The sequence below is a fragment of the Urocitellus parryii genome, chromosome 6 (genome assembly GCF_045843805.1).
Source record: "Urocitellus parryii isolate mUroPar1 chromosome 6, mUroPar1.hap1, whole genome shotgun sequence".
NCBI lineage: Eukaryota > Metazoa > Chordata > Mammalia > Rodentia > Sciuridae > Urocitellus > Urocitellus parryii.
This window is the reverse complement of record NC_135536.1, coordinates 111,475,397-111,502,848: the sequence shown is the minus strand read 5'-3', so window position 1 is coordinate 111,502,848 and position 27,452 is coordinate 111,475,397. Positions and strand designations below refer to the sequence as shown.

The 27,452-nt window shown below is 42.2% G+C and overlaps 1 protein-coding gene across 1 annotated transcript in view; it reads right to left on the bottom strand.

The window, feature by feature from the left end:
• Iqch (IQ motif containing H) overlaps positions 1 to 27,452 on the bottom strand; it is a 124,717-nt gene that overhangs the window by 43,142 nt on the left and 54,123 nt on the right. Inside the window, exons 9-10 of the mRNA XM_026408830.2 lie at positions 13,859 to 13,979; positions 10,444 to 10,730 (exon numbers count right to left, since the gene is read on the bottom strand). Of these exons, the coding sequence (XP_026264615.1) occupies positions 10,444 to 10,730; positions 13,859 to 13,979 (408 nt within the window). The remainder of the gene's footprint in view (positions 1 to 10,443; positions 10,731 to 13,858; positions 13,980 to 27,452) is intronic.

Below are 27,452 nucleotides of genomic sequence, written 5' to 3'. Positions count from 1 at the left end.
CCAAAGGCCTATTAAACTTTAATTTAGATATACACTGTTAACCTTCTTCTATATAAATAAAATACCTTCCCTAAAGAGAAAAAGTAAATCTCGTCGAGCTCCCTCAGTGAATTCTTATATATCTTGCAAACAGAGATCGGGAGATCTTGCAAATGAGAATACGAGAGGAGGACTCAGAGACAAGTATTCATTCATTCATTTAATAAATATTTATTGAGCATCTATTATGTGCTAGACAGGGTGTTGTTAGGTGCTGGTATACAGAAATGAGCAAGAAGGAATTATGATATTTTTGTGGACCTTATTTTTTTTATTCTTGAAAGTAAATGTATTCACTTTTGATGCTTATATATCACTTTGAGATGATGATAATGCTCAGTGACTTTTAAAAATAATGCTAATTCAATTCAGATTCCACTCACAGTTTGAGAACCTGCTGAGGGTCTCTGTGACAGTTTTACATGTGGTTATGCTTTTTGATTTAATAAGAGCAGCACCTTCCCTCTCTCTCTGCTCAGCCAGCCTCTCAGAACACCCCACGAGGAGGAGGAGGGCAGGAATTCACCACTTGTTAAAGGAGAGAACAAGGCTCAGATGGGTCAAGTGAGTTGTCCAAAGCATTTCACTGGTCAGTGGCCTGAGTGGGGCTGAAATCCGCTATCATCGAAATGGGATTATTATCATTTTTTTTTTCTATTCTAGGCTGATATTTTGAATTTAGAAACTTTTAGAAACAGTTTTCAGAATATACAAAATATACATGGATATACATTGGGGACTCCATTTTTGTCTTTTTCACGATTTGTCTTTTGTGACAGCTTTCATTTCCTTTGGTGGCACCTCACATACGTAGGATGGGCCATTCCCAGGCACCTGTGGCTGTTTTCCATCTAGACCCCTTTCTTAAAGATTTGATTTTAAATCAAATCTTTTTTTTAAAGATAGTAATATTAGTAAAGATAAAGATGAGTAATATTAGTAAGATTAGTAAAGATTAATAAAGATAGTAATACTAAAGATAGTAATACTCAATGCTCATAAAAGAGACAATTGTTTTAAAAGTTCACAATGATCTAAAAACAAAGAAGTTTCAATCTGGAAATTTCAGTAGATTCTTTGCCAGTCTATTTGTTCAGAGATTTTATATGCATAAAAGAAATTGAAGAATGTCTTATTAATTTATCTTTATATGAAGTAAGTAGAATATGATGTTTGTTAATATACAGATATCAAGGCCAGCTGTGGTAGTACATGCCTGTAATTCCAACAACTTGGGAAACTGAGGCAGGAGGATTCCAAATTTGCGACCATCTGAACAGTTTAGAGAGACTCTGTCTTAAAATGAAAAACAAAGAAAAGACTTGGGATGCCGGCCATTGTGACGCACACCTATCATCCCAGCAGGTCAGGAGGCTGAAGCAGGAAGATTCCAATTTCAAAACCAGTCTCAGCAACTTGGTGAGGCCCTGAGCAGCTAACTCAGTGAGACCCTGTCTCTAAATAAAATACAGAATAAAATAAGGCTGTGGCTGTGACTCAGTGGTTAAGTGGCCCTGGGTTCAATCCCCGGTACCAAGAAAAAAAAAAAGAAATAAAAAGGACAGGGGGTGTAGTTTTGTGGTACAGCACCTTTGGGTTGAGTCCCCAGTACCATGAAAAAATAAAAATAAAAATGTAGTTCATCATCCTCACCCCCTGTGCTGTGTGTTTTACCACCACCTTTACAACCTTGTTCCCACTTTAAATACATCCTTTCTTACCCTTCTTCAAATCCTAATTATCCTTCAGCTCAAATCCCACCTACCCTGTAAAAACAAACTTTTTGAATGCTCTAAACAGAAGGGATCTCTCTCCTCTGGATTCATGTAGTGAGCAATTCGGCAGGGAAACGGATGTCACCTTTTTGATGTCTCTTTTATTGTCCTATGTTCTAAGTTCTTTTATTATTCTGGGTAATGATCACTTAAGCCTGATAGGGGACAGAGAGATGTGAGTGGTGGGAACATGAGGTGAAGGGAATAATTCTATAAAATGTGCCCATGGTGCCAAGCCCACGTGCTTTCACCTTTGGAAAGCAACTTAGCTGCCACCCTGTCTGGCTTAAGTTGACTTAGGGACATGTTAGCATTCCTCAGCAAACTACCTGTTATCTGCAGGAGAGGCACAGGCCCTGAAATGCTGATAAGAAGAGTATGAGTTACCTGGAATGGGTCAGGGCTAAGGGGGAGTTTGAACCCCTACACAGATCAGATCCTGGAACTCGGGGACATAAGGAGAATTCCCCCTAACCATAAAATCTGTAGAACAAGTTCCAATCAGAACCAGTCAGCATGGGGCAAAGTGACCTAGGGTTGTCATGACCAGGGACTTGAAAGTCTGAGGCCATCCTGCAAAAGTCAAGGGTGGGCCTGGGTGGGACTACCTGGAAACGTCCCTGGGATCCCCAGTAAAACTGGAGAGCACGAGAAATGTGCTGTCCCTCTCCTTTCTGAGAGGACCCACTCTTTCCCTTGAGAGGGTCCCCTTTTGCCTTTTCCTTCCTTTAAACTTATGCCTGTTTCTCTGAGCGACATGTCTGGAATCCTTCTGACTTGACTGCAAGGATCAAGGTGTGAAGGGGGGTCCTGGTGCTGCCTCAGTTTCCTGGAAGCCTCCAGCCCTGTAACAACTTTTTTTTTTTTTAAGTAGTAGGGATTGACCCCACAGGTGCTCTACCTCTGACCTACATCCCAGCCCTTTTTCATTTTGAGACAGGGTCTCACCAAGTTGCCCAGGTTGGCTCAAACTTGTAATTCTCCTGCCTCAGCCTCTCAAGACCCTGGGATCACAGGCGTGGGCCACTGTGACTGGCTTAAGCCTTTTCTTACAATTAATTTTTAAAGCTATTTAATTTTAAAGCTAATTAATTTTTCAAGCTATTTCAGGAAATAGAAAAAGAGGGAGAACTTCCAAATACATTCTACGAGGCCAACATCACCCTGATGCCTAAACCAGACAAAGACACTTCAAAGAAAGAAAACTACAGACCAATATCTCTAATGAACCTAGATGCAAAAATCCTCAATAAAATTCTGGCGAATCGGATTCAAAAACATATCAAAAAAATTACACACCATGATCAAGTAGGATTCATCCCTGGGATGCAAGGCTGGTTCAATATACGGAAATCAATAAATGTTATTCACCACATCAATAGACTTAAAAATAAGAACCATATGATCATCTCGATAGATGCAGAAAAAGCATTCGACAAAGTACAGCATCCCTTTATGTTCAAAACTCTAGAAAAATTAGGGATAACAGGATCATACCTCAACATTGTAAAAGCAATCTTTGAAAAGCCACAGGCCAGCATCATTCTGAATGGAGAAAAATTGAAGGCATTCCCTCTAAGATCTGGTACAAGACAGGGATGCCCTCTCTCACCACTTCTGTTCAACATAGTCCTTGAAACACTGGCCAGAGCAATTAGACAGACGAAAGAAATTAAAGGCATAAAAATAGGAAAAGAAGAACTTAAATTATCACTATTTGCAGATGACATGATTATATACCTAGCAGACCCAAAAGGGTCTACAAAGAAACTATTAGAGCTAATAAATGAATTCAGCAAAGTGTCAGGATATAAAATCAACAGGCATAAATCAAATGCATTCCTGTATATCAGCGACAAATCCTCTGAAATGGAAATGAGGACAACTACTCCATTCACAATATCCCCCCAAAAAATAAAATACTTGGGAATCAACCTAACAAAGAGGTGAAAGATTTATACAATGAAAACTACAGAACCCTAAAGAAAGATATAGAAGAAGACCTTAGAAGATGGAAAAATATACCCTGTTCATGGATAGGCAGAACTAACATCATCAAAATGGCGATATTACCAAAAGTTCTCTATAAGTTCAATGCAATGCCAATCAAAATCCCAACAGCATTTCTTGTAGAAATAGATAAAACAATCATGAAATTCATATGGAATAATAAAAGACCCAGAATAGCAAAAACAATGCTAAGCAGGAAGAGCCAATCAGGCGGTATATCGATACCAGACTTCAAATTATACTACAGAGCAATAGTAACAAAAACAGCGTGGTACTGGTACCAGAACAGGTGGGTGGACCAATGGTACAGAATAGAGGACACAGTAACCAATTCACAAAACTACAACTATCTTATATTTGATAAAGGGGCTAAAAGCATGCAATGGAGGAAGGATAGCATCTTCAACAAATGGTGCTGGGAAAACTGGAATCCATTTGCATCAAAATGAAACTGAATCCCTTTCTCTCACCATGCACAAAAGTTAACTCAAAATGGATCAAGGAGCTTGATATTAAATCAGAGACACGGCGTCTGATAGAAGATTGGCTATGATCTACATACTGTGGGGTTGGGCTCCAAATTCCTCAATAGGACACCCATAGCGCAAGAGTTAACAACTAGAATCAACAAATGGGACTTATTCAAACTAAAAAAGTTTTTTCTCAGCAAAAGAAACAATAAGAGAGATAAACAGGGAGCCTATATCCTGGGAACAAATCTTTACTCCACACACTTCAAATAGAGCCCTAATATCCAGAGTATACAAAGAACTCAAAAAATTAGACAATAAGATAACAAATAACCCAATCAACAAATGGGCCAAGGACCTGAACAGACACTTCTCAGAGGAGGACATACAATCAATCAATAAGTACATGAAAAAATGCTCACCATCGCTAGCAGTCAGAGAAATGCAAATCAAAACTACCCTAAGATACCATCTCACTCCAATAAGATTGGCAGCCATCATGAAATCCAACAACAACAAGTGCTGGAGAGGATGCGGGAAAAAGGGTACACTTGTTCATTGTTGGTGGGACTGCAAATTGGTGCAGCCAATTTGGAAAGCAGTATGGAGATTTCTTGGAAAGTTGGGAATGGAACCACCATTTGACCCAGCTATTCCCCTTCTCGGTCTATTCCCTAAAGACCTAATAAGAGCATGCTACAGGGATACTGCTATATCAATGTTCATAGCAGCACAATTCACGATAGCAAGATTGTGGAACTAACCTAGATGCCCTTCAATAGATGAATGGATAAAAAAAATGTGGCATTTATACACAATGGAGTATTACTCTGCATTAAGAAACGACAAAATCATAGAATTTGGAGGGAAATGGATGGCATTAGAGCAGATTATGCTAAGTGAAGCTAGCCAATCCCTAAAAAACAAATGCCAAATGACTTCTTTGATATAAGGGGAGTAACTAAGGACAGAGTAGGGACGAAGAGCTTGAGAAGAAGATTAACATTAAATAGGGATGAGAGGTGGGAGGGAAAGGGAGAGAGAAAGGAAATTGCAGGGAAAGGGAAGGTGATCCTCAGGGTTATACAAAATTACATACAAGAAGAAGTGAGGGGTAAGGGAAGAATAATACAAGTGGAATAAATGTTTTACAGTAGAGGTGGTCGAGAGAGAAGGGGGGGAGGGGAGGGGGATAGTAGAGGATAGGATAGAGAGCAGAATTCATCAGACACTAGAATGGCAATGTGTAAATCAATGGAAATGTAACTGATGTGATTCAGCAATCTGTATACGGGGTAAAAATGGAAGTTCATAACCCTTTTGAATCAAATTGTGAAATATGATATATCAAGAAAGATGTAATGTTTTGAACGACCAACAATAAAAAAAATGATTAAAAAAAAAAAGCTTGTCTCCCTAGCTGGATTGTGAACTCCCTAAAGGTAGGCACTTCCATACCCCTAGCATCTTTGCAGCTTCTCTTGCACCTAGCATAATGGATTGTACATAATAGGTGCTCAATAAACACATTTCATTTAGAGTCTCCCCAAAGTGAGTAAATAAGCCCAACAGATATGCTTCATCTTGAAGTTACTGTTCAGTTCTGCAGGTCAGAAGTCTCACTGGGCTAAATTCAAGATGTGTATGTGGCTGTATTCCTCTTAGAGCCTTGAGAGGAGAATCTGTTTTCTTCAGTCCTCAGGCTTCCAGAAACTCTTTGCATTCACTAGCTCATGGTCCTTTCTTCTTTCCAAATCCCTCTTCCTTTCTGATGTCACCCTCCTGCTTCCCTCTTAAAAGGACCATTGTGATTTCAGTGGCTCCATCTGGATAATCCAAGATAATCTCCCATCTCAAGATTCTTAATCCCATTTTCAAAGTCCTTTTACCATGTAAGATCATTCCCACAGGTTTTGGGGATGGGGCATGGACATTTTCCTTTGGGGACCATTACTCTGCCTACCATACCCTCTGGCTTCCTATACAGTTAGTTATGACTAGTCATAACTTAGTGTGGTCTTTAGGTTCTTTTTGTAAAATTGCTATATTGCATATGCTGTTTGTGATCTGCTTTTTACCCTTCCACTATTCTATATAGGAAATAAATATTTTCTTTAAACATTCTTCAAAAATTCTGTTCAACATTTCAAATTGACTATACTCTTTTGAAATGCCTATAAATGCCATACCTGACACTCAAAAAAATCATGCATTTTAATATCTTTATAGTATTTAATCCATTGATTTATTGTAACCTGTTTAAAAATGCTATTATTAGAATTTAGGCTTTTTGAAATTATTGGCTGGTTGTTGTGATTAACATATGTCTACATAAATCTTTGTAATTATAATAAATTTTTAAAAGTGGTTCTTCTTATTAAATTTTGCATTTCCTGATACCAAAAATAAGTACTATGTAAATGTTATTGAAATGAGTCATTTTACTGAAAGTTTCTTCAGAGGTCAGGAAAGCTAACCTGTTTATTTTGCAATGGAGGAAAACAGAAGACTAGAGAAAGGGATAAGTTCAAGGTGATAAAGCCAAAAAAAAAAAAAAAAAACCAACAAGCTAGATCTGACTACCTGAAACTTCAGCGTGACGATGAGCACTGCAAAAACCTTAAAACACAAATGACAGGGCTTGGCATCCGAGCACCAGAGGCAGGGCAGGCCATGGAGACAGCATGTGTGGTTGAGGGACTGGTTACATGAAACCCAGGGGTCAACTGGTTGAGCAACTGAGAAAATTTATTGAGGCTAAAGAGAATTAAGTTCCTCACTTATTGGAAAAGTGGGAGGTTGTTGTTGTTGTTTTTTTTTTTTCCTTCAGCTTAATTTTAAGGTATTAAAGCCAAAATTGTTAAGTGTGGAAAAAGTGAAGTATAAAAGAAACAGGTGTATTGGATTAGAATGGGAGATATTGGCAGAGACTCATGGTTCTAAAATATATTCACTGATGCAGAATTATTCTAGGGGCCTACATGCATGTGTGTGTATATTGGATATATGGACAGGTGTATGCATATGTGTGTGTATCCACCCAATTGTCTATATGCATTGTACATATAATAATTCATGTGTGTTCTAGCTCTGTCCACTGAGAGGTCCCAGAAATAATGACACCCCAGTAGCCATGACAGCACTAGGGCCCCAAACTTAATACCCTCCCCTGCTGAAGAAACCAGGGATTCTGAGTTGATCCTGGGTCTGGGGAAGATAAAATGAAAACCGAACCTGGAGTATCTCATGGTGCCAGAAGTAAGAAAATGCTCAAAGAATAATGTCTGTGTCAAAGACACAAGAGCCACTTTAAAGGGGCTTCTAGTGGTCACATCTGAGACAACTTGGGCACCAAAATAATGAAAATTTCAAAATACAACCTATTAAATAACATAGAAACCCGTGGGTTCATACTGATATTAGCACAGGAACATGCACACACACACACACACACACACACACACACACGCGCACAGACAAGGAAAACTTCCTTGCAGAGAAGAGAAAACTATTGCCAGCATCGGGAAGTTGATCCAGGAGAAAAGTGGCCATGAGCGCTCAGTTTTATGGGTAGAATCTGATGAAAAATGAGACATTGGGGTCTCTTGGAATATTTTTCCCACAAATATTATTATTCAGTTACAAGGGAATAAAGAGTGATTTTATTTTGGAAAAACATGACAGACAGGTGTGTGGTGGGGACAGAGACAGAGACAAAGAGTGGCCACTCAGATGACAATGTGCAACGTGTAGCTTTATATACAATAAGCTTCCATGTATATTGGATATGTGGACATATGTGTATGCATATTGATTCCATAAATCAACCTTTGCATTATCATCCAGTTGAAAAGGGGCAAAAGCAATCAGGCAATAAAACAGGTAAAAAGTCCAACGAACATGAAAAGAGGTGCATCATCAGTAATAAGTAATGGAAGCAAAGCTGAGTAAAATAAGGTAACATTTTTTCAAAGATCTGTTAAACAGGCAACAGTGAGAGGCTGATAATGGGCCACTCTCTTCTCAGGCAGCACAAGGCAACCCAGTTGGAAAAGAAATTAAGGTGCTTTCTGGGGTGATGTCACTTGTAAAATGGCTAGAGAATGCCTATGACTTGCAAGTAATCTATCCTACACAGAGAATAAGCATACTTTCCTTGCTGATGTAGAAACACCCTTTGGAGTGGCCACTGGGCACTTCTCCCCATTTTCTATGGATAATAGTAACACAAATGATCACGTGTTCAAGTATTAATGGGCAGGGGCAAGGAGAGGTCATGGTATGATGAAATCAGAGAACCTTGGGTTAATATTTCCCATCCCATTCATCTACCCAAAACCAACCTGCAGCAATCCTATCCCACAGCTGCTAGAACACCTCCTTTGTTCACTCATTCATTCAACAAACATTTATTCATCATCTACTTTGCTCCACAGTAGAGGTAAGTGCTAAGCATTTAATGGAGACATCGTAGTAACTGCCTCAGGAAAGTTTACCAACTACAAAGGGAGATGGATAGTAACCAGATAATCCTGTACACGAGTTTGAAATTGCAACTGAGATAAGGGATACGAAAGGGGTGCACGAAGGTCTGAGAGCCCATAGCAGGGGGTTGACTCTGTCAGGGAGTCAGGAAAGGCATCCCTGAGCTGGAATACCACAGATGGGAATGCAAGCTAATTAGATCATGAAGAGGCAAGAACATTTCAGACAGAAGGACAGCACGTGTCAAGGCCTGTGGAAGAGGGCATATGATGAACAGGAGAGAATGAGAGGGACATAGGGGGAGTTAGGGTGGGACAGGCTGGCCAGGAACACAGGGCCAGCCCAGGGAAGGGAGGGAACTTTCTCCCAGAGGTCCCAATGGGTAGTTGGTCAGGGAAGGACTAGGACTCAGGGTGGAGCAGATCCTTCTCATTGCTGTGTGCAGGTCTACCTGTGTCACACTCAAATCAACAAGTCACCAGTCGCTATAGCTCATTTTCCCTGCTACGCTAGGAGCCACCAACTTCAAGCCACCAAGTTCATTCTTCCTTGTTCGTGTGGGAGGGCAGCCTCCCTGCCTCTCCTCTGCCTGCTTTCCTGCGAGGTCCGTGTTCTCCCTCGCCCCAGGTGGGTTTCCCAGGGCCCTTCAGTCTGTCCTTTCCCCTATCAACACGTGGGCCTGAGTGCAGAATGTAAAACCAACACAAGGCCTGGGAAGGCAAATGGAGAATGGTTATTGAACAAGCTGAAAACTGCCAAGACCATAAACTCTCGCTTTGAAGCCATCATCTGAAATGGAGAATCATAAAACTGAGAATAATGAATATAAAACAACTAAAGTATATTTACAATACTGGGCGGCCAGAGGAGACGGAGACAGGGAGGCTAGAAGGCTATTTCATTCTCCAGACCGAGGGCGGGACACCCAACAAGAAAAGAGGAGCAACTGAACTGAATTGTGAAGAGGTCGTGAGTTTAAACATTGTGATTTTGGAGGAAAAACAAAAAGCAAAGCAAAGAAAAAAGATTGAAAAGTATTTATCCAGCCAGGTGTCGTGGCACACGCCTGTGATCCCAGTGGCTTGGGAGGCTGAGGCAGGAGGATCCTGAGTTCAAAGCCAGCCTCAGCAACTTAGGGAGGCCTGGACATCACTTTATTTCTTAAGCAGGAGGGGGCACATGGTATTGATTATAAAATTATTTAGACCTTTTTGTATTTCTGAAATATCTCCCAATACATTTTTTAAATGAAAAAATCAACAACCCAAGTTGCTGGTGAACTAATGATAAGAAGTGGAAACAAGGACTCTTGACTCCTTTCTAATGATTATGAAAAGAACAGAATATAATAGGTTCAATCCCTGGTTGGCATGAAGTAGTTTCACGGTAACAGACTTAATGCTAGTGGACAGATCTGTGGGCCCAATCACAGAGCTATGCAGGGTGAGTTGCAGCCATCTAAACTCCAGCTGTATCCAGACGAGATTGACCTTGGCCCTGTTTCTAGACATAAAACCTGATCTCACCTGGCGGACATGCACCGCACAGACGCAGATTTACAGTCAGCTCACCAGTGCACAGCGAGCCCCCTCATATCGTCCCTTGCATGGAGGTCTGGGGTGGTGAAGAATTTCAGTATTTTATGTGACATCAGTTCAACTTACCTGTTGTTCCAAGGTGGTTGGATCAATAAAAGTCACCAGATCTACAGAAAAGTGACCAATCACATTTCGAGTCTTGCAGGCCTCTCCAATTTGGAGACACAAAGAACTGAGAACTTGGGGATCCACAGAGGTCTGAGGCATGGTAGTCCCAGAGGAGATGAAGGGGCTTTCGGCATGGAGCTGGTCTCCCGTTGACAGCAACCTAATTTCTCCATTGGGCTCTATCAGCATGTCCACAGTCAGGTTGGTGATGCTATCTGCAGGTGGGAAGGCCTCGATCACACCGCCTGGTGGGAAGATGGAAGCAGATGAAAGGACACGTTCTCAGGGATTGCAGGAGGAGATGACCTAGGCTTGGGCAGTTGGACATGGGCTCAGATCCTGTCCTAGCCATCTCTTGAGAGACTTTGGGCAAGTAGCTTCATCTCAACTTCTTTTTCTTCATCTGTAAAATGGGCATAATGAGACCTACCTTGCCAGGTTGGTGTGAGTCTTAGACAAACTGTATCTATGTATATTCAGCCCAATGCTTGGCTTATAGTAAATAGGGCACGAAGAATGGCAGTTTTGATTCTGATCACACCAATGAAGACACTGTACTTCAAACAAGAGATGCTTTCCTTAAATGTCTAAAATTGGGCTAGGGATATCCCCGACAAATGCCAAATTTCAAAGGAAAACTGTTTCAGAGGGTATACATTCTAGCCCTAACTTATTCATTTGGTTGGTCCCAGATGTTCTTTTCTTCAAATGAAGCCTGCTAGTGTGAGCTGAATGGGAATACAGTTGCTGAGGATTTGGCAAGGTACATGCAACAAGTCAACACCAGCCAGATGTGGCCATGCCTGTAATCCCAGCAGCTTGGGAGGCTGAGGCAGGAGGATTGGGAGTTCAAAGCCAGCCTCAGCAAAAGTGAGGCCCTACGCAACTCAGTAAGACCCTGTCTCTAAATAAAATACAGAATAGGGCTAGGGATGGTTGAGTACCCCTGGGTTCAATCCCTAGTACCTCCCCCCCAAAACCCACCAAAATCTACAAAAACAAAACATTGAGTGGGTCCCTGATTCAGTTAACTTATGTCAGCTATATTTTGCAAGATAGTGCCTCTGTGGAAACATATTGTCCTTTATTACTTACAAGACAGCTTTATCTTTTTTATTTCAAAGAAATTATCTTCTCAGCCTCATGACCACAACCTGTTCATTGTTAATTTTTCCTTTCAAAGCAATTAATCCCTCTTTTTTTTTAAAAAAAGAAAGAATTTATTTTCTTTGATGTAATCCCATCATGATATGGAAATCAAAACTGTGCCACATTTTGTAGCCACAAGCACCCTTGAGAGGAAAGAAGTAGAATAAAACAGAAAATAGTGGGAGAGGGTGACCTTAGAGTCAGGGAGCAGGTGGATGCCCGGATCCATCAGAGAGCATTCACACAGGGCTTGCTGAATGCACCAGGCTCCAAGCCTGGCACAGCCTTCAAAAACACATTACTTACAAGAACCAGGTTCTAAGATGTACTAAAGTTGTAGGATCTAACTTTGTGTTCCCATTCACAATTTCTCAGTTGTGTGACTTTGCCCAAGTCATTCCTTGACTTTCTGAAACTCAGTTTCTTCATCTATAAAGCTGGATTAATAAAGTCTGTCTTTCTTCCCATCAATAAGCCCTGTGTTTACAATGTGGCTGAGGGGTAGGATAGAGATGAACAGGAGATGCACGGAAAGTTTAGTAACTGTATTCCCATGCAGATCAGCTGAGATACTGGCTGGGGATTCACATAATAGCTTCAAGGAATGCTTTGTAGCCTGGCCTTGGAAGATCTGGAAATTTTCCAACACTCTGATTTGGATTGGACCTGAAGATCTTCATGTTTTTCCCTCCTTCCATAAAAAATCTCTTGTTCTTGATTTTTTAAAAAACATTTTATTTCTGTGGAAGGAAACTCATGTTCTTCCATTTAGGCCTGGGAATGAGTTTTTTAATTTTACTTTTCTGTGCATGGGTGCATGTGGAAATTTGTGGAATCCTAGACTTTTAGATAAGAGGATATTGGAGGTCACATAGCACCTCGGTTTTCTTATCAGATGGCTGCGTCCATTCTGTTGCTTAAAGAGTCCATTCCCAGGGCATCAACACACCCTGTCCAGCCAGTGTATCCAACAATCCACAGCCCTGTCCATTCTGATGCTCTCTAATACCCAGAGCTAAGACATGTTCCTTAATAAATGTACCCACTGGCTGTGGCCAAGACTCCACAGTGATGTGGAGGTAGCTTTTTTTTTTTTTTTTTTTGTACTTTACTTAGAGATAGTGTCTCACTGAGTGGCTTCATGCCTTACTTTTGCTGAGGCTGGCTTTGAACTCATGATGCTCCTGCCTCAGCCTCCTGAGCTGCTGGAATTATAGGCATGTGCCACCTCGCTCTGCTACAGGTAGCCTTATAAGGACTCTTCTACGAGTGAGCAGAGAGATTTGGGGTGAGTTAATCTTTTTACCTTGAGTTCCTCCTCTATCAGATGAGTTTACAATGTTTACCCACTTCATACAGTTGTTAGGAGGATCAAATATGTTAATATACGCATATGTAGGATAGTGCCTGGCATGTAATAACTACCATGAGTGCTTAGTGTGTCATCATACCATGCTCTGATGGCTACTGTGCTGTTCCTGCTGCTGTCATTTAATGTAACATTATCATCTTATATTATATGTTAGTGCTAATGTACTGTTCTTATCATTGTCACTTGACGGTGAGTGGAAAGATCCCCTCTATGGCCTGTTCCATTAACCCTGTCTCGCGGTTCTTGTGGGAACGCATATGTACCTACACTGCAACTCCAAGAGAACAAGGACTTGTGTGACCCTGCCCTGTGTGGTCCCCCAGGGACCTCTGGGACTGGGATTAGTATCATCTGTCCCATTTACTCCCTCAGCTGAGCCTCCTATGTCCTTAGAAAGTGAAGATGAGGAGGGAGGAGGGTGAAAGGAAGGGGAAACTAGCACTGATTAGAGACCTGTGGCAGACACTTTGATATCTCTAGTTCGTTGAGTCTTCCCAACAACCTTGTGCAGCAGGTAAGCGAGGATCCAGGGCTTCCGGAGGGCCTAAGAACCTTGCTTAAGGCCACAGATGAGATCCAAAGCCCACCCCTCAGGAGAGGTCTGGTGTTAAAAAAGGCCCAGCATCTTGAGATACACACGCCATGCTTGGTAGGCTCAGTTCCTATTTACTGAAGAGGCTGGGTGCAAGATAAATATTTAGGCAACACTTAAAAGAAAAAGTCAGCTGCAGGAGCACTTTTCTAAGCCAATACAGGCCATGCAAAGAATCTACACAGGCCCTGGTTGACCCCAAACTAGAACCCAAGGCTGTGTGGACTGCTCCTCAATGGAAACTTTCCAGTCTTATTTACCTTGACTGAGAAATGTTTGGAGGAATTTCCTCCACGTCGGGAACCGTTTCTCATTGACTGGCTGTGCGTGCTGTGCTAAAATGCCCGCCAGCTCCTCAGAGATCTTCACCAAAGCTGGCTCCTGCAGAAACAAATTAAATAGAACCACAAGCAATTTTACTACAGAAATGAAAACTGCTTGTGGAGTGATTAAAAACCAGGCCTCCAACAGGCAAAAAAAAATGTGGTTACTGTTTACCCAGAGTCAGAAAGCCATTTTGAAAATTTTCTCTATTTTTCCGGCCATTTCATTTTTCATATTTCAAAGTGATTTGCCCCCCTAAAAATTGCTGCTAATTGTGCCTGTTGTCTACAAAAGGCTCCCTTTGGTCTGGGTGTCAGGAAACCCAGGTTTTGGACTCACTGCAGCCTGACCAGCAGAGTATCCTTGGGCAATCGACCTCCCCACTCTGGGCCTTAGTTTGCCATTTTGAAAAATGTGGAGCTAACTAGCTTGTCCCTGAGATTTTTCAGACTGGGATGGTTTTTGTTCTGTGGCCCTAATTGCACTGAACTTAGGAGAAATAATAGAGTTGGTGAGCTCTTTCTTTGGATCTTCAATTTCTTGAATCTGTGCCCTTCCTGTTTATTGGTAGATATCTGCATCCAACGACTCTGTCACCAAAGCCTATACTATGGGCTGACACTATAAAGGTGAGATTTTAGGTGGGCAGGTAGGAAAAATGAGGGGAAGAAAAGCATTGGGACCAGCCTCCACCTGCCTGAAATCCCCCCAGGTCAGTCTCATTGGTCTAGCAGTAAGGCCAACCCCATATCAATGCAACACCTAAAGACTACAGAGAACCCGTCCAAATGACAACAGTAGGAAAGTCTCTGGTGAACAAGAAATCTGGCTTACAGATATGAACAGCCTTGGTTTGCCAAGGCAATTTCTTTTTTGGACATCATCAATTATAATTATTTTCCCTAAGAATTTTCAAATAGAAGCCACATTTCAGATGCCACTTCTACCAGAAGCGGGGCAGGGCACTGGACACAGCCCATGTGATGGATAGTATTTATATTCAAAATATGGTACAAAGATGAGACAAAGCTCAGACTGGCTTGGGTAGCAGGGGAACTTGTAAATTTAAGAGTGATGGCTCAGCCGGGTGCAGTGGCGCATGCCTGTAATCCCAGCAGCTCCAGAGGCTGAGGCAGGAGGATCACAAGTTCAAAGTCAGCCTCAGTAACTTAGTGAGGCCCTGACTCTAAATAAAATGTGAAAAGGGCTGAGGATGTGGCTCAGTGATTCAGCGCCCCTGGGTTCAATCCCCAATACTATAAAAAAGAAAAAAAGACTCCATCGCCTAAGAGTTATGGCTCAGTCACCTGCAGTAATCAACTTTGGGGGTGGCACTGGGTGGAGCCTCAGAAATCATCTGTATGCTCATTTACTTCCGATTTCCCTAAACATTTAAAAATGATTTTCCTTTGTCTCCCTGACCTTCTCAACTCCTTGGACTATCTGGTTGATTCTGGGTCCAATGCTTGCTGAAGATCCACAGCAGAAGACAAGCATCTGAGTATACGCTAGGCAGGTCCAAATAATCTGATAATTTCTGAAATGTCCAGAAAGTCCTGGTGGGGTTCTTATTAGCTTAGTGAGTGAGTGACATACCAAACAGAAATGCAGAGCACACTGCCCACCCCCGCTGCAGGATGACCAAGGACTGTCAAGAAGGTCTGGGGAATCATCAGGCTCATTGCAGGCCAGGAAAATCACCGTCAAAGCCAAGGGCCTTTTTCTTTCCTTTGTACCTTGTATAACATTTGCACTGATGTTCACAGCAAATTAAAGTCATCTTTTTTTTTTTTTTTTTAATGCTTCTTTCTGTTAGAATCATTCTACTCTGTTGAGGAAGACTGACTCTCTCATTCACAAAGTGCCCCAGAGCTGGGGCGAGGAAGCAGGACTATACATTCCTGCCCTGCTCTGGAAACCTGGGGGTCAGGGAAGGAAGCCTTCCAACCCAAGCCCTGACCCAGGAAGTGGAGATTTCATTTTTTGTTCTGCCTTCAGGAAAGGGCTATTTCTGTCCCATTTCTGAAGGGTGTGAAACCCAGTTATATGCCATGTGGCCACACATGTACTCCAGAAAAAAGTATATATTAGGGAGTTACTGGGCGGGGGAGGGGCAGCAGGGGAGATGGAGAGGAAGCAGTGAAGGAGCAGGTGGAAGCCTGCTAGAAGATCAAGTGCAAACTCCTCAGCAGGACACCTGGAGAAGGCCCTCTGTGATATGGCCTCTACTCCAATGTAGCCTCATAGCCTCACCTCTCTCCTCCCCAGTTCCCAGTCTCCCCCAAACTGCCTTCCTCCTCTTCCTCCCCAGATGACTCCTCAGTCTTTCTGAGGGTCCAGTCACACCTCCCCCATCGGGCTTTCTTTGCTGCTTCTGTTGGAGGTCTCTTCTCCCTGTCTTCTAGCTTCTGTGGGATTTCAAAGTGGCAAAGACACTGGCTTTGAGCTCAGTCCTGCAGTGTCCAGCGTAGGGAACATTAAATGTTTGTGGAATGAATCATGGTCGTGGTAAACACAGGGACATAGTCCTTAACAGCTGAAGTTACAGAGCAAGAGAAGATGTGACACATCTCCCCAGGCTGCCCCCTCACTGCCCAGGAACCACCTGAGGGGATGGCTGCCACCGGTTCTTCCGGGGTGGATTTTATGGGATTCCCTGCCTCTGAGGGGCATCAGGATGATAAATGAGGTGACATTTATGAAGTGTCACCTCAGATGCAACATGCTATGGGAAGGCCAGTAATTAACTTTAGGGCTGCTGCCGGTATGAGGCATCAGGACGTGGTTCCGGCTGCCACCACTGCCTCTGCTCACGAAGTTCCCCATTCTGCTGTGACACTTGATGTTGGCGTGTGCACAAAGCCACAGCAAGGGGGCAAATTTCTTAGAGGCGAGTCTGCTGCAGGAATCTGGAGGATGTGACATGTCCCGTCATGAGATGTACACAGCTGAAGGCACTGGCGGGGGATGTTCAATAGGGGACGCTGGGGCAAGTGGCGGCCACTTGAGGCCATGATTAACTCTCTGAGAAGACCGTATGGGGAGGAGTAATGGGGGCGGGTGGGGCTGGTATTAACTGTTTAATTTATTTCTTTATTTTGAAAGCATCTGATAGCAAATATAAGGATTTTACAAAAGAATTGCCTTAGTACCCATAAAAGAGAATTGTTCCTTCACTTCTACAAAATAATGATGATGATGATGACAACGAAGATAATAGAGTAGGACCTACAGTCCGCACATTCAAGAAGGGACAGCAAAATGACTTTCTGCCTAAGAGCTTCATTTTATTTTATCCTCACCCTCAAAACAACTCCCAAAGCCAGTTTCTGCTGGGGAGCTCAGATCCAGGCACAGAAGATGCATCACAGCAAGATCCCAAAGGCCACAAGGCCCATGTCAGGTGCGTGTCTCAGTTTTGGGGGTTGTTTCTGTTCTCTGGTGATTATCATTTATGTAGTGCAAACGCAAAGAGCACAATTCTCTAAAGCAATGCTTTCAAAGGAAGATATGCAGCTATTGAGCCTTATTCTGTTCAGAATAAACACAAGTGTGTGTGCATGCGCGCGCGTGCACACACACACACACACACACACACACACACACTCGCCAGACCCCTCCCACACCATCTCAACTATCAGAACAGTATTCACACAGTACTTTTCTCTTGTCACAGACTCTGATTCATGAACTCACTTGGCCCTTAAGGCAACACCCTGAAGTAGGCCAGCATGGTATTGTTACCTCTCTGCAAATGAGAGGCACCTACAGTAAGGAGGTTTGGGTAAAGTCGCTCACTGAGTTGCCACATTCTGTTATCGAGTGACAAATGATTGAAGACAAAAAAATAACAGGGAGCCATTGCTGGCTTGCTTTCTTCCTTCCCCTACCCCTTTCCCAAAGTGCATGTATATTGAATGTCTGTTACAAGTCAGCATCAGGGAGCATCTTCTGTATCTTACTAACTTGTGCAATGAATAGTTAGGACATTTCTTTTCAGTGAGTAATGTCAGGGTGATTGACAACCAAGTCAGTGTTTCTTAGAGCCTGTCACCCACATTGAGCAGATCATTTAGAGCCAGTGACTCTGGGTGAGTAAAAGGAAAAGATAGACCTTGTGAATGATAACAAGATTTCGCTGAGAAGGGAGTGCTCAGGAGCTTCTGGCATTTGTGGAGCTGAAACTCTAGGGTAGTTCCCAGTCAGGAGGAACTTCAGCCCATCTTTGCCATTGCACAGGCTTGCTCACACTTCACCTGGACCCACCTTTACCCCTCAGAGGGCATCAACAGTAGTCATGACCTTGAAAAGTCTCAAGATATCTACAGAGCCTCCCTCCACCTGACTGGAGTATCCTAGAGACTGTCCATTTTGCAGTGCTGGGGATTGAACCTAGGACCTCAGCTCGTGCTCGGCAAGCCTTCTACCACTGAGCCATACCCCAGCACCGCATGCTGGAGACCTTTGTCCATTAATTATGGACCTTGCCTCTCAGTTCTCTCTCTTCAAGAAAACGTAGGACTGGGAGTCCTTGCCCAGTATGCGTGAGACCCTGGGTTTAATCCCCGGCACTATACCACACACACACACACACAGTGTGAGTTTGAAGAGAGAGAATTTGATTGAAGGAAATTCAGGATATCTCTGGGGAAGACACTAACATATTCAGTTTAATACTGCCTTCAATGACTAAAGTGACTTCAAACTCTAGAGAGTTAGCTCTTCCAACCAAGCAAATTCCAAATGTCTTTCTCTCTCTCTCTCTCTCTCTCTCTCTCTCTGTGTGTGTGTGTGTGTGTGTGTGTGTGTGTGTATTAGGGAGGATGAGAGACAGAAAGGGAGAAATACAAATTAGAATATTCTCAAAATCAGTCCCACCAAACTCACATTTTATTTTAGCAGCTTTCTTGAATTGTCAGTGGTGCATTAAGTAAAATACCCTCTTGGCAAATCACCTCCATCTCCCACTTCAGACATTGTTGATAAGGTTTAAAAGAAAACCAAAGGGTGATTTTGACAACTCTCTCAATCAGGGCTGTTCCCTTCACCTGGAGTTAAGGCCCCTCCCTGTTTTCTATTCCTGGTTAAAACAGGAAAGGGCGGGGTGTGGGGTGGGGGAGAAAAACCAAGGAATCATTTCTGAGTCTTTTGCCTAAGATCAAGTGTTGAAGGAAACCAAAGGACCTGCCTAGATGGTGCTGCTTTACAGACACTTCTGAAAACTCTGAACTGAAGAATGGAGAGTGGCATAGAGTCAAAAGGGCAAGACAATGACCTGAAAAACTAAGAAAGACTGTCAGCTTTGAAAGGGGCCATATGGACTATCACAAATGCTGCATGTAACAGGAGAGGGAAAGGGGCTTCGAAGTCCTGCAGAGAGACTGCAGGGGCGCCTGGCAGCTTGGACTCCTGGTGAGTGCTCTCCACTGCCCCCTGCCGTTTTCAGTGGGTAAAGCGTGGGGCACTGCAGAAGGTGCTCAGGATTTGAATCAGCTAGTGGCACACTGGTGGAGCGAAGGAAGGGATTTCAAAATTGAAGGTGAATTTAGAAGGCTGATTTTCATAGGGTACATTTTACCAATTCAGCCATTTTTTAAGTGAAATTACTGCTCTCACTTATTGAAAGTTTGCCATATGGCAGTCACGTGTCAGGATAACGGCATGCTATTTATTACCACACAGTCACTATCTAAGATAGATATCATCATCCCCATTTCCCTCCACACAGCAGGAAGTAGCAAAACTTGGGTTCAAATTCAAATGCTACAAGTGCAATGGAATCTGCACCTGTACCTGCCTTCGATGGCCATAAAATGGTCAGTCTGGGTCAGATAAGATCATCCACAGGTGATGCTAAATTTTCATTATTAAATTTATGAAAAAAATGGTACAGTGGCCATTCTTGTTGGCTGCCCAGGATCTATGTCCCTTATTTCAGAGTAATGATACCCCAAACTCCCTTTCAGGGACTTCCCCTCCTCCATTCTTTGCTATGTAAGATTGACGGAACAAGATTCCCCCCTTACCTCCAAGGTGGGCCCCTGACCAGCAATGCTGTGCCTTGATCACAAGGTCAGCTGTGGATAGACACATGATTCATCGAGGCCAATCAAGTGTTAGGAAGTGCTTATTGGGGCCCTCTCAAAGAAGCTTCATGCTCTTCTGGGAATGCTACCAGGTGAGATGTTGTCTCTTCCTAGTACCTTGACCAAGGACAAACTCCAGGAGCTACTGGCAGCTGTCTTGTCACTCTGAGGATAGCCACCTTTAGAATGGAGGCAACTATATGCACAGTGCAGAGCAGAGAGGGAAAGTATCTGGGTCCATGGGGATGTCACTGAGCCATTGTGTTAAGCTTTGTCTGAAGTCAGAACAATCTTTGGGTTTTTAGATAGCTGAGATCATAATTTCTCCTTATTTATACAGCCATTTTGAGTTGGGTTTTCTGTTCCTCGAAGCTTCATCATTTTGAACAGATACAAACAGGTGGACCATATGGTGTCCCCATAATCGATGATGGACATTTGAGGCCTGCAAATGCTCTGAACACCCCACTGTCGTTCTGCAATCAGTGGTGAAGTTTCCACTGATCCCTTTCCATGAAGTTCATTAGAAATCGTCCCTCTTTAGAGTGCCAAAAATATGCTGAGAGGATGAAGAAAAAAACTGAAGATGTCTGCAGCAAGCCATAAACTACTTCCCACACCTACTTAAAGTTTAAGGACTGCTTTAATACTCCATGTTTAATTGTTAATTGAGAATTTAAAAATCAAAAATGCCAAGTTTGCCTTCGATGAGATGGAAAATTATGCTGCTGTAGAAGGTAACATAATGTAAAACAGCCAACATTACCAAGGCACACAAATGTTTTTGGTATGTAAAATTGCTTTGTAAAATATTTGCTCCATCTGCTGAAAGCGGCAAAGACAATTTTCCCTTGATAGCTAATGGCCCATTTCGGCTGGGTGGCAAGTGATTCGCTGCGGTGGCGGCTCTCATTAAACAGAATGGTGAAAATGCGGTATATAATTCCATACTTATGTAGCATTATCCACTCGCTGCTTCTCGAGGAGTCTGTCCCTCATTATCGAGGCCTCCACCTTGCACCGACACGCGGGCCTGGCAGTCGATTTCACTCGAGAAGCTTTTTGTCCAACTGAGGCACATATGTTGCGCTTCCATTGCAAAGCTCAGCGCAGCCGCTCCGCGCCGACCCAGACGCCGGAAAGGCTCGTTCCCCTTCAACTTTGCAGCGGTTTCTCTTCCCCCCTCTCCGCAGGCGGCCGGGGCTCACTTCCCGGGCTCACTCTGTCGCGCTGCATGCTGGGGGTTTCAATAGATAAAGATTAAGCACTTCTTGAAATTCTTAATTGAACTTTGCACAGACACGAACGCTGGGGAAAATTCCCCACCCCGGGACAGAACTGCCCTCGTAAAGGGCTGACAAACATCGTCCTTGGCGCCCGGTGTGTCTGAGATCTCTCCCTTTCAGGGAGTTGTTTCCACTACGCCCCGAATTACTCCGACATCTGCTAGAGGAACAGTTTGAAATAAATACAGTGATCCAGGGTGGCTTAAAGAGAAAAGAATATGCTCATGTTTGGGGAATGATATTAGAAAGTAGTTACAGCAGCAAGGGGCTGGTGTTTCACACATTTTCTTTTTTTTTTTTTAACGTGGGAAAACGATTTCTGAGGGAATTATTTTGAAAAATAAGAGCAACATCGACGACGTCCATATGACCATTTCACAGACGATGCCATATTTTTAAAGTGGAGACTATGCAGATTGAAAATCAACCGTTAAGTGGAAGTAGCCGTAATCACTAGGATTGGTAATGGGTTTCTTCCTTTCCAGGTAGAGAAATGCTGGTTGAAAAAATTGCATATGCTGATGAAAGCTCTTTAATTGAAAATTAAAAACAAAAGAAAACACATGTGCCCTTTGGACTTGTTTTTTTTCTGTTCAAGTAGTGGGGGAGAGGAGTGGGTCTGTGCCATGAAATGAGAGGCCATCAGGAGATTTCATATTTTAATTTTGTACAAAAGGATCGGGCAGCAGCTCCGTTTCTTAATCAGAGCCAGGGGCTGGACCTTCTTTGATCTTTCCACACCTACAGATGCATGTACTTGAGGCAGATGTAGCAGCATTATGTAGCGATTGTTTTCTTTCTCCAGACCACGCCAGCATAATAAATCAGTGAATTCCAAAGTGGGGTTTTTGCTGGAACTGGCACAGTGACAAGAAGTCTGAGTCTTCTCAAGGGCATCCCTTGCTCAGCCAGGGGGCACTGAGGACAGACGACCAGAAGCAAATGGCGCAGCCGCCGTTAGAGCAGAGTAAAACTCATCCTGAATCCGTTCCAGATACCCACGCCGGCTCTGTGGTTTTCAGCAGAGCAGACATTTCCCAAAGAACTCCAACGGGGACTTCCTGGATGTGAACACACTAACCAATTCTCGTTCCTCTCATCTTTTGCTTTATTCCTTCCTTCCACGCTGTTATTGCGAAAAACTGGCAGTTAAATTCAATTGATTCAAAATATTCGGGATCCATATGGCCGCCAACCCTGGAGCTGAAGCCGCGATAGCGCCTCACTGCTGTTTCCAAGCATTTGCCTCTCCTCCAGTCCCCAGATGGTGGGAGTAACATTTAAACCTCCTTTTCTCTGCCTTGTACAATAGACCTTGGCACCATTTCAACTGTTTACTCCGGTAATTAACAGCTCTGATACCACAACAATTACAACTCCTACACTCTCACCACAATAATGCTATGAATTAGTGAGAGCTAATGGCTGGAAGGTAGAGTGTTTCCAGACTGTGAGATCTGTGCATTTTTAGAATAAAATAAAAGGTACAAACAGCGCGCTTGCAGTAGACAATGATTACCTAGTAATTAGTTTACACAAAGCTTCCTATTTAATGGCAAAACGCTGTAATTAACGTGTGACAGAAAATCAAAGGGTACTTTGTAAGCATATGAAAAATTAACACTGCAGGCCCATAGCTTTATGTACTGATTAGAGGCATATTAAATCAATAGGACACACAAACCAACAGCTTGTCGAGCTGACTATTATAGGTCCTCCGAAGGGGTACCCTGGCTTTCATTTCACTTGGGGAGGCAATTTTCCTTCTCCTGTCATCGTCCTCGGGCACAGAGAAGCACCTCAGACTCAACCCTGGCAGCGTCATGAAAATAACCATTGAACTGGAAGAACACATTCTAAGTCATTCTCAGAGATAAGGAAAAATATGTAAATGATTAAGACTTTCCAATGACGGTGGTGACGTGCTGCTACACTAATTAGAAAAGACACCAACTGGAACCAGAAAATGAAGCAACCAGACTCCATCTTTTGGTCTGAATAATTTCTACTCTGTCAAGCCTCTTTATTCAACCCATTAGGAAGTTCAAACACATGGTATTGTTTTCTATTTTGAAATGATATCAAGGTTTATTCTTTTCAAAAGCCTTATCTGGGACAATCGTATAATAGGAACCACCGACTCTACATTCTGATCTTCAATACCACAGTCCTCTACTGTGAGAGCTGATTATCACAACATTCAAGAAGCCGATGGGATCCTAAAGGATCTACCAACTAAAGAAAGATTAAATTGTTTGTAACTGCTCAATATTGCTTGAGTTTGTTATAATGAAAATTTCTATTATTAGTATAATAAAAGCAATACTTGAACTCTCATGTGCCAAGCCCATTGCTTGCCAAGACAGGATTATCTCATTTGTCTGGTTGTCTTCACCTCCCCATGAGGCAAGTGCTCATATTACCCCTGTTTACAGATAGGAGTGGAGACCTGGGGGGCTGCAGTGATCTGCCTGTGTGTCTCTGCCTAGCAAGCAAGGGACTGTAACCTAGGCGTGCTTGGGCATGGAACCTCATGAAGATGACCAGCTCTTGGTGGCTCTGAATGTTTACTGAATTGTTGAGGGTTCGACTCTCTGACTAGCCTCTTCCAGCACTCATTCTGCTTAAAAGGGAGTGCACCATGTCAACCTCAAACAGGAAACTAAAAAAATAAAATAAAATCCTCAAAAACAAAAACAACAAACAAACAAACAAACAAAAACCAAACAAAATATTTGGTTCCTCATAGGAAAAACAGGTTTTAAACAGGGTTTAAAATGCTCATCGTAGTTTTAATGCTACCCCGGATTGTAAAGGTAGGCTGCTCAAAGCTTTTCAAGAATTGACAAGCTCATATGATCATGACAGTGTATTAAGTTGAGAAAGGCACTGAAAACTGTCACCCCATGAATAGCCCAAAGGTGAGGTGTACACCTCCCTCTCCTCATTCATACATATAAACGAGTACTTGAGGCAGTTGATTGCAAGATCCAGAATCTCAGGGCCTCCCTGGCAGGCTCCCCCTCTGCAGCTAAGTGTGTATTGATTTCCCTCCTCACCTCCCAGTTCACCACCTTGAGGAAAAAGGAAGAAATTGGAGATCAGTGGCTGTGTTCTAGGGACATCTGTGTTTTCTCCAAGTCACTGTGGAAAGCAGAAAACCTCCATAACGGCAGCACGTGGTTCAGGTCACAAAAGCAAGGACCTATCCTATGGGGAATACTTCTCTGGAGGCTCCCAAACAAGAGGGTCTCTTCTAAATGTTTTGACTGGGTGTGGCAAGAGCATTGGGCTGGGAGTTAGATGTGGGTCCCCAGCCAGACACAATCACTTGTCAGCCATATGAAACTGGGCAAGCCATTGGCTTCCTGGGCATGTGTCTCCCCCTGAAAAAAGGGCGATACCTTCCTTGTCAAATTGGTGTGAGAATAAATGAGTAAAACCTCAAGGTATTCCTGAGTTTGAATGAAATAATTCTTGTACCGTGTTCAGCACAGTGCCCGGCACCCAGGAAGCGCAGGTGTTCATTTTTAATACTGAACAAAAGAAAAACCTCAAGACCGGAACAGTGTTCATGGCTGTTACAATGCGCACTCCCCCGGGTAGGCTAGGCAACTACCAAATACACAAAGATAGTTTAGAAGTCAAGATTTTTTAGGATCTAAAAATAAACATAAAAAATAAATGAAAATAATTTATTTATAGCTTAATGATTAGGAAAAGTGGTGCTCTAGGTTTTTTTAAGCCTAAAAACCTAGATTTTATTAACACCAGATGTTATGTTTCTGATATAAAATACAAATATTATTAAATATAATGATAAAAGAATATCCCTTGCGAGTAATGAAATAATAGTGACTATAAAGTACATTTTAATATCTAAAATAAAAGGGCAATCCAGTGCTGGTAAGGCTGTGGTAATGCTAGTATGCTTATTCACTACTTGCTTTGGAAATTTGCACCATCATCTTGGAAATATGGCAGCATATAACGAAAGTGGTAAAGAGTTCTCCTCATAATAAAGCAGGCTACTTGTGGGTCTCTAGGGAGGCAATTCAACTTAAGCAAAAGAGGTCCACATCAAAACTAAGAGTGAAAACAAACAAAACTTTTCTTCTTCCACCAAAATATTAAAAAATGCTAGAAATAACCTAAATTTTCAATTAAATGATTGTTTTATATATTAGAATTCATCTATATAAAGGAATGTTATACAGCCATTAGTTGTGATGACTATGTATAAACATGGAAAATGGTTACAATCTGATGTTTAATTAGCATATGTTTTATTATTGTTACTATGAAAGATTCTGCACGTTTGGAATCTGGTACACAAAAATGAAGACTATGTTTGGGGAAAGTGATTGTGCACTTATTTGGTTAAATATTTTTTTAATCTTGTTATTTTGTCTTTTAACTTTTCTAAAGATTACATGGTTATGAGGCAATGGTTCTTTGAGATCACCCAATAAATGCCTAAATTCCACGGGTCGCCTTGCCCAGCCAACCTACAATGACTCTTCTGACTCAGTTACAAGGCCATTCTGAGTGGACGGAGGTCTCCACACAGAGATGCAGATGAGTGAGTTCTAAGGCATAAGGGGTTATTGGTTCTCTACTCAAAAACAGTGGATTTTGCTTGCTGACAGTTCTATATAAAGACAAAACAACCGCTGTGGCTTATTCTACCTTTTTTTCAGTTTGGGCTGTCTTGAATTAATTCCCCCCTCTTTGGTGACCTCCAAAGTAATACCCAGCGCCCAACAAAGTAAACCAAAACTACTGTACAAGTCAAGGTAAAGCTGCTCTTGCAAAAGGCTGACATAGCAATATTTAATAGCAGCATCCAAGAGCCAGTTCAATTTCCTTTTTCTTGTTAAGTGGTGAAATAGCGAAGCCATGAAGTCCACATCCCAGACTCTGTGGCAGAACTGAGGTAAAGAAGTAAACTGGCTTAGTTCTTTATTCAAAGGAACTGTTCATAAGATCTTTTACAGAGCAATGTCACCAGAAGATCCCTGCCACCAAGCCAATATCCCAGAATTGAGAGAGGGAAGATTTACTCTTAAAAAAAAAAAAAAAGGAAAAAAAATAGAAAAGAAAAAAGCTACAAGAAGGAGAAGTAGCACAGTAAGTGTACCTAGGTCTTCCTAGGCTGTCTTAGGTACCCAGGAAGGCTTCTGCTCTGCTTAAACCTTTTTTCCTACTAGATGAAAACAAACACTCCCAACTGGTGAGCAGAGGGTTTGGAGTATGCACAAGTTTGGGTTCACTAAACCTTAACAAGCACGGGGCACTTGAGGAATGAGCTTATTGGAATCTGTGAGGGGAGTAGGTTTTGTTAAGTAGTAAGATGAAGAGAACAGGTTCAGCACCAAATTACAAAAAAAAAAAAAAAAAAAAAAAAAAAGACTTGGCTTTTTCCTTGTGGCCATGATGCAACATTCTGCTTTCCCCAAAACATCTACATAGCTGTACTGATTTGTCTGTGACTATGGTGTTGCAGCATCTATTGACTCCATCACTTTATTTCAAGTCTCAACTGCAACCAGCCAAGTAACTAATTCAAATTTAGAGTAGAAAAAATATAAGGATGATCTTTATATTAGATTCTTGAGTCTACACTGAATCCTGTCTACATCTAAAACCAATATCTGCATAAGATGCAAGGGAATCTCAAAACGGCCCAAACTCCCATAAACAGCACTGTTTTTAATCTGTTGCCTACAACATACCAATGAGAAAAATCATGGTATTGTATCATAAACTGCTATGCAAATGATGCTATTTGTAAGTATTAACATAATTTAGTGCTTACAGTCATATTCTCATTTCTAATAATTCTCCCAGAATGGAGTCTTTCTCTGGACTCTTAGCCTGCAGGATAGTCTTTCATCAAGAAGCTGAAATTTTTAATAACCTGCCAGCATATGTTTTGTATGTGCCAGGCTAGGCTTGATGACACAACGTCTTCATTATCAAAAGAAACAGGTCTACAAACTGTAATAGGACATTAAAACATGCCTGTGCTCATAAAATAATGCTTTGATGTCTAAATGTGCACCATTACAATGGTCTTCTGGAACAAAGGAGAATTCTAATCCTAAATTCTCCATGGCTACACTCAATGGAGAACTGCAGTTCACCCTCACCTTCAG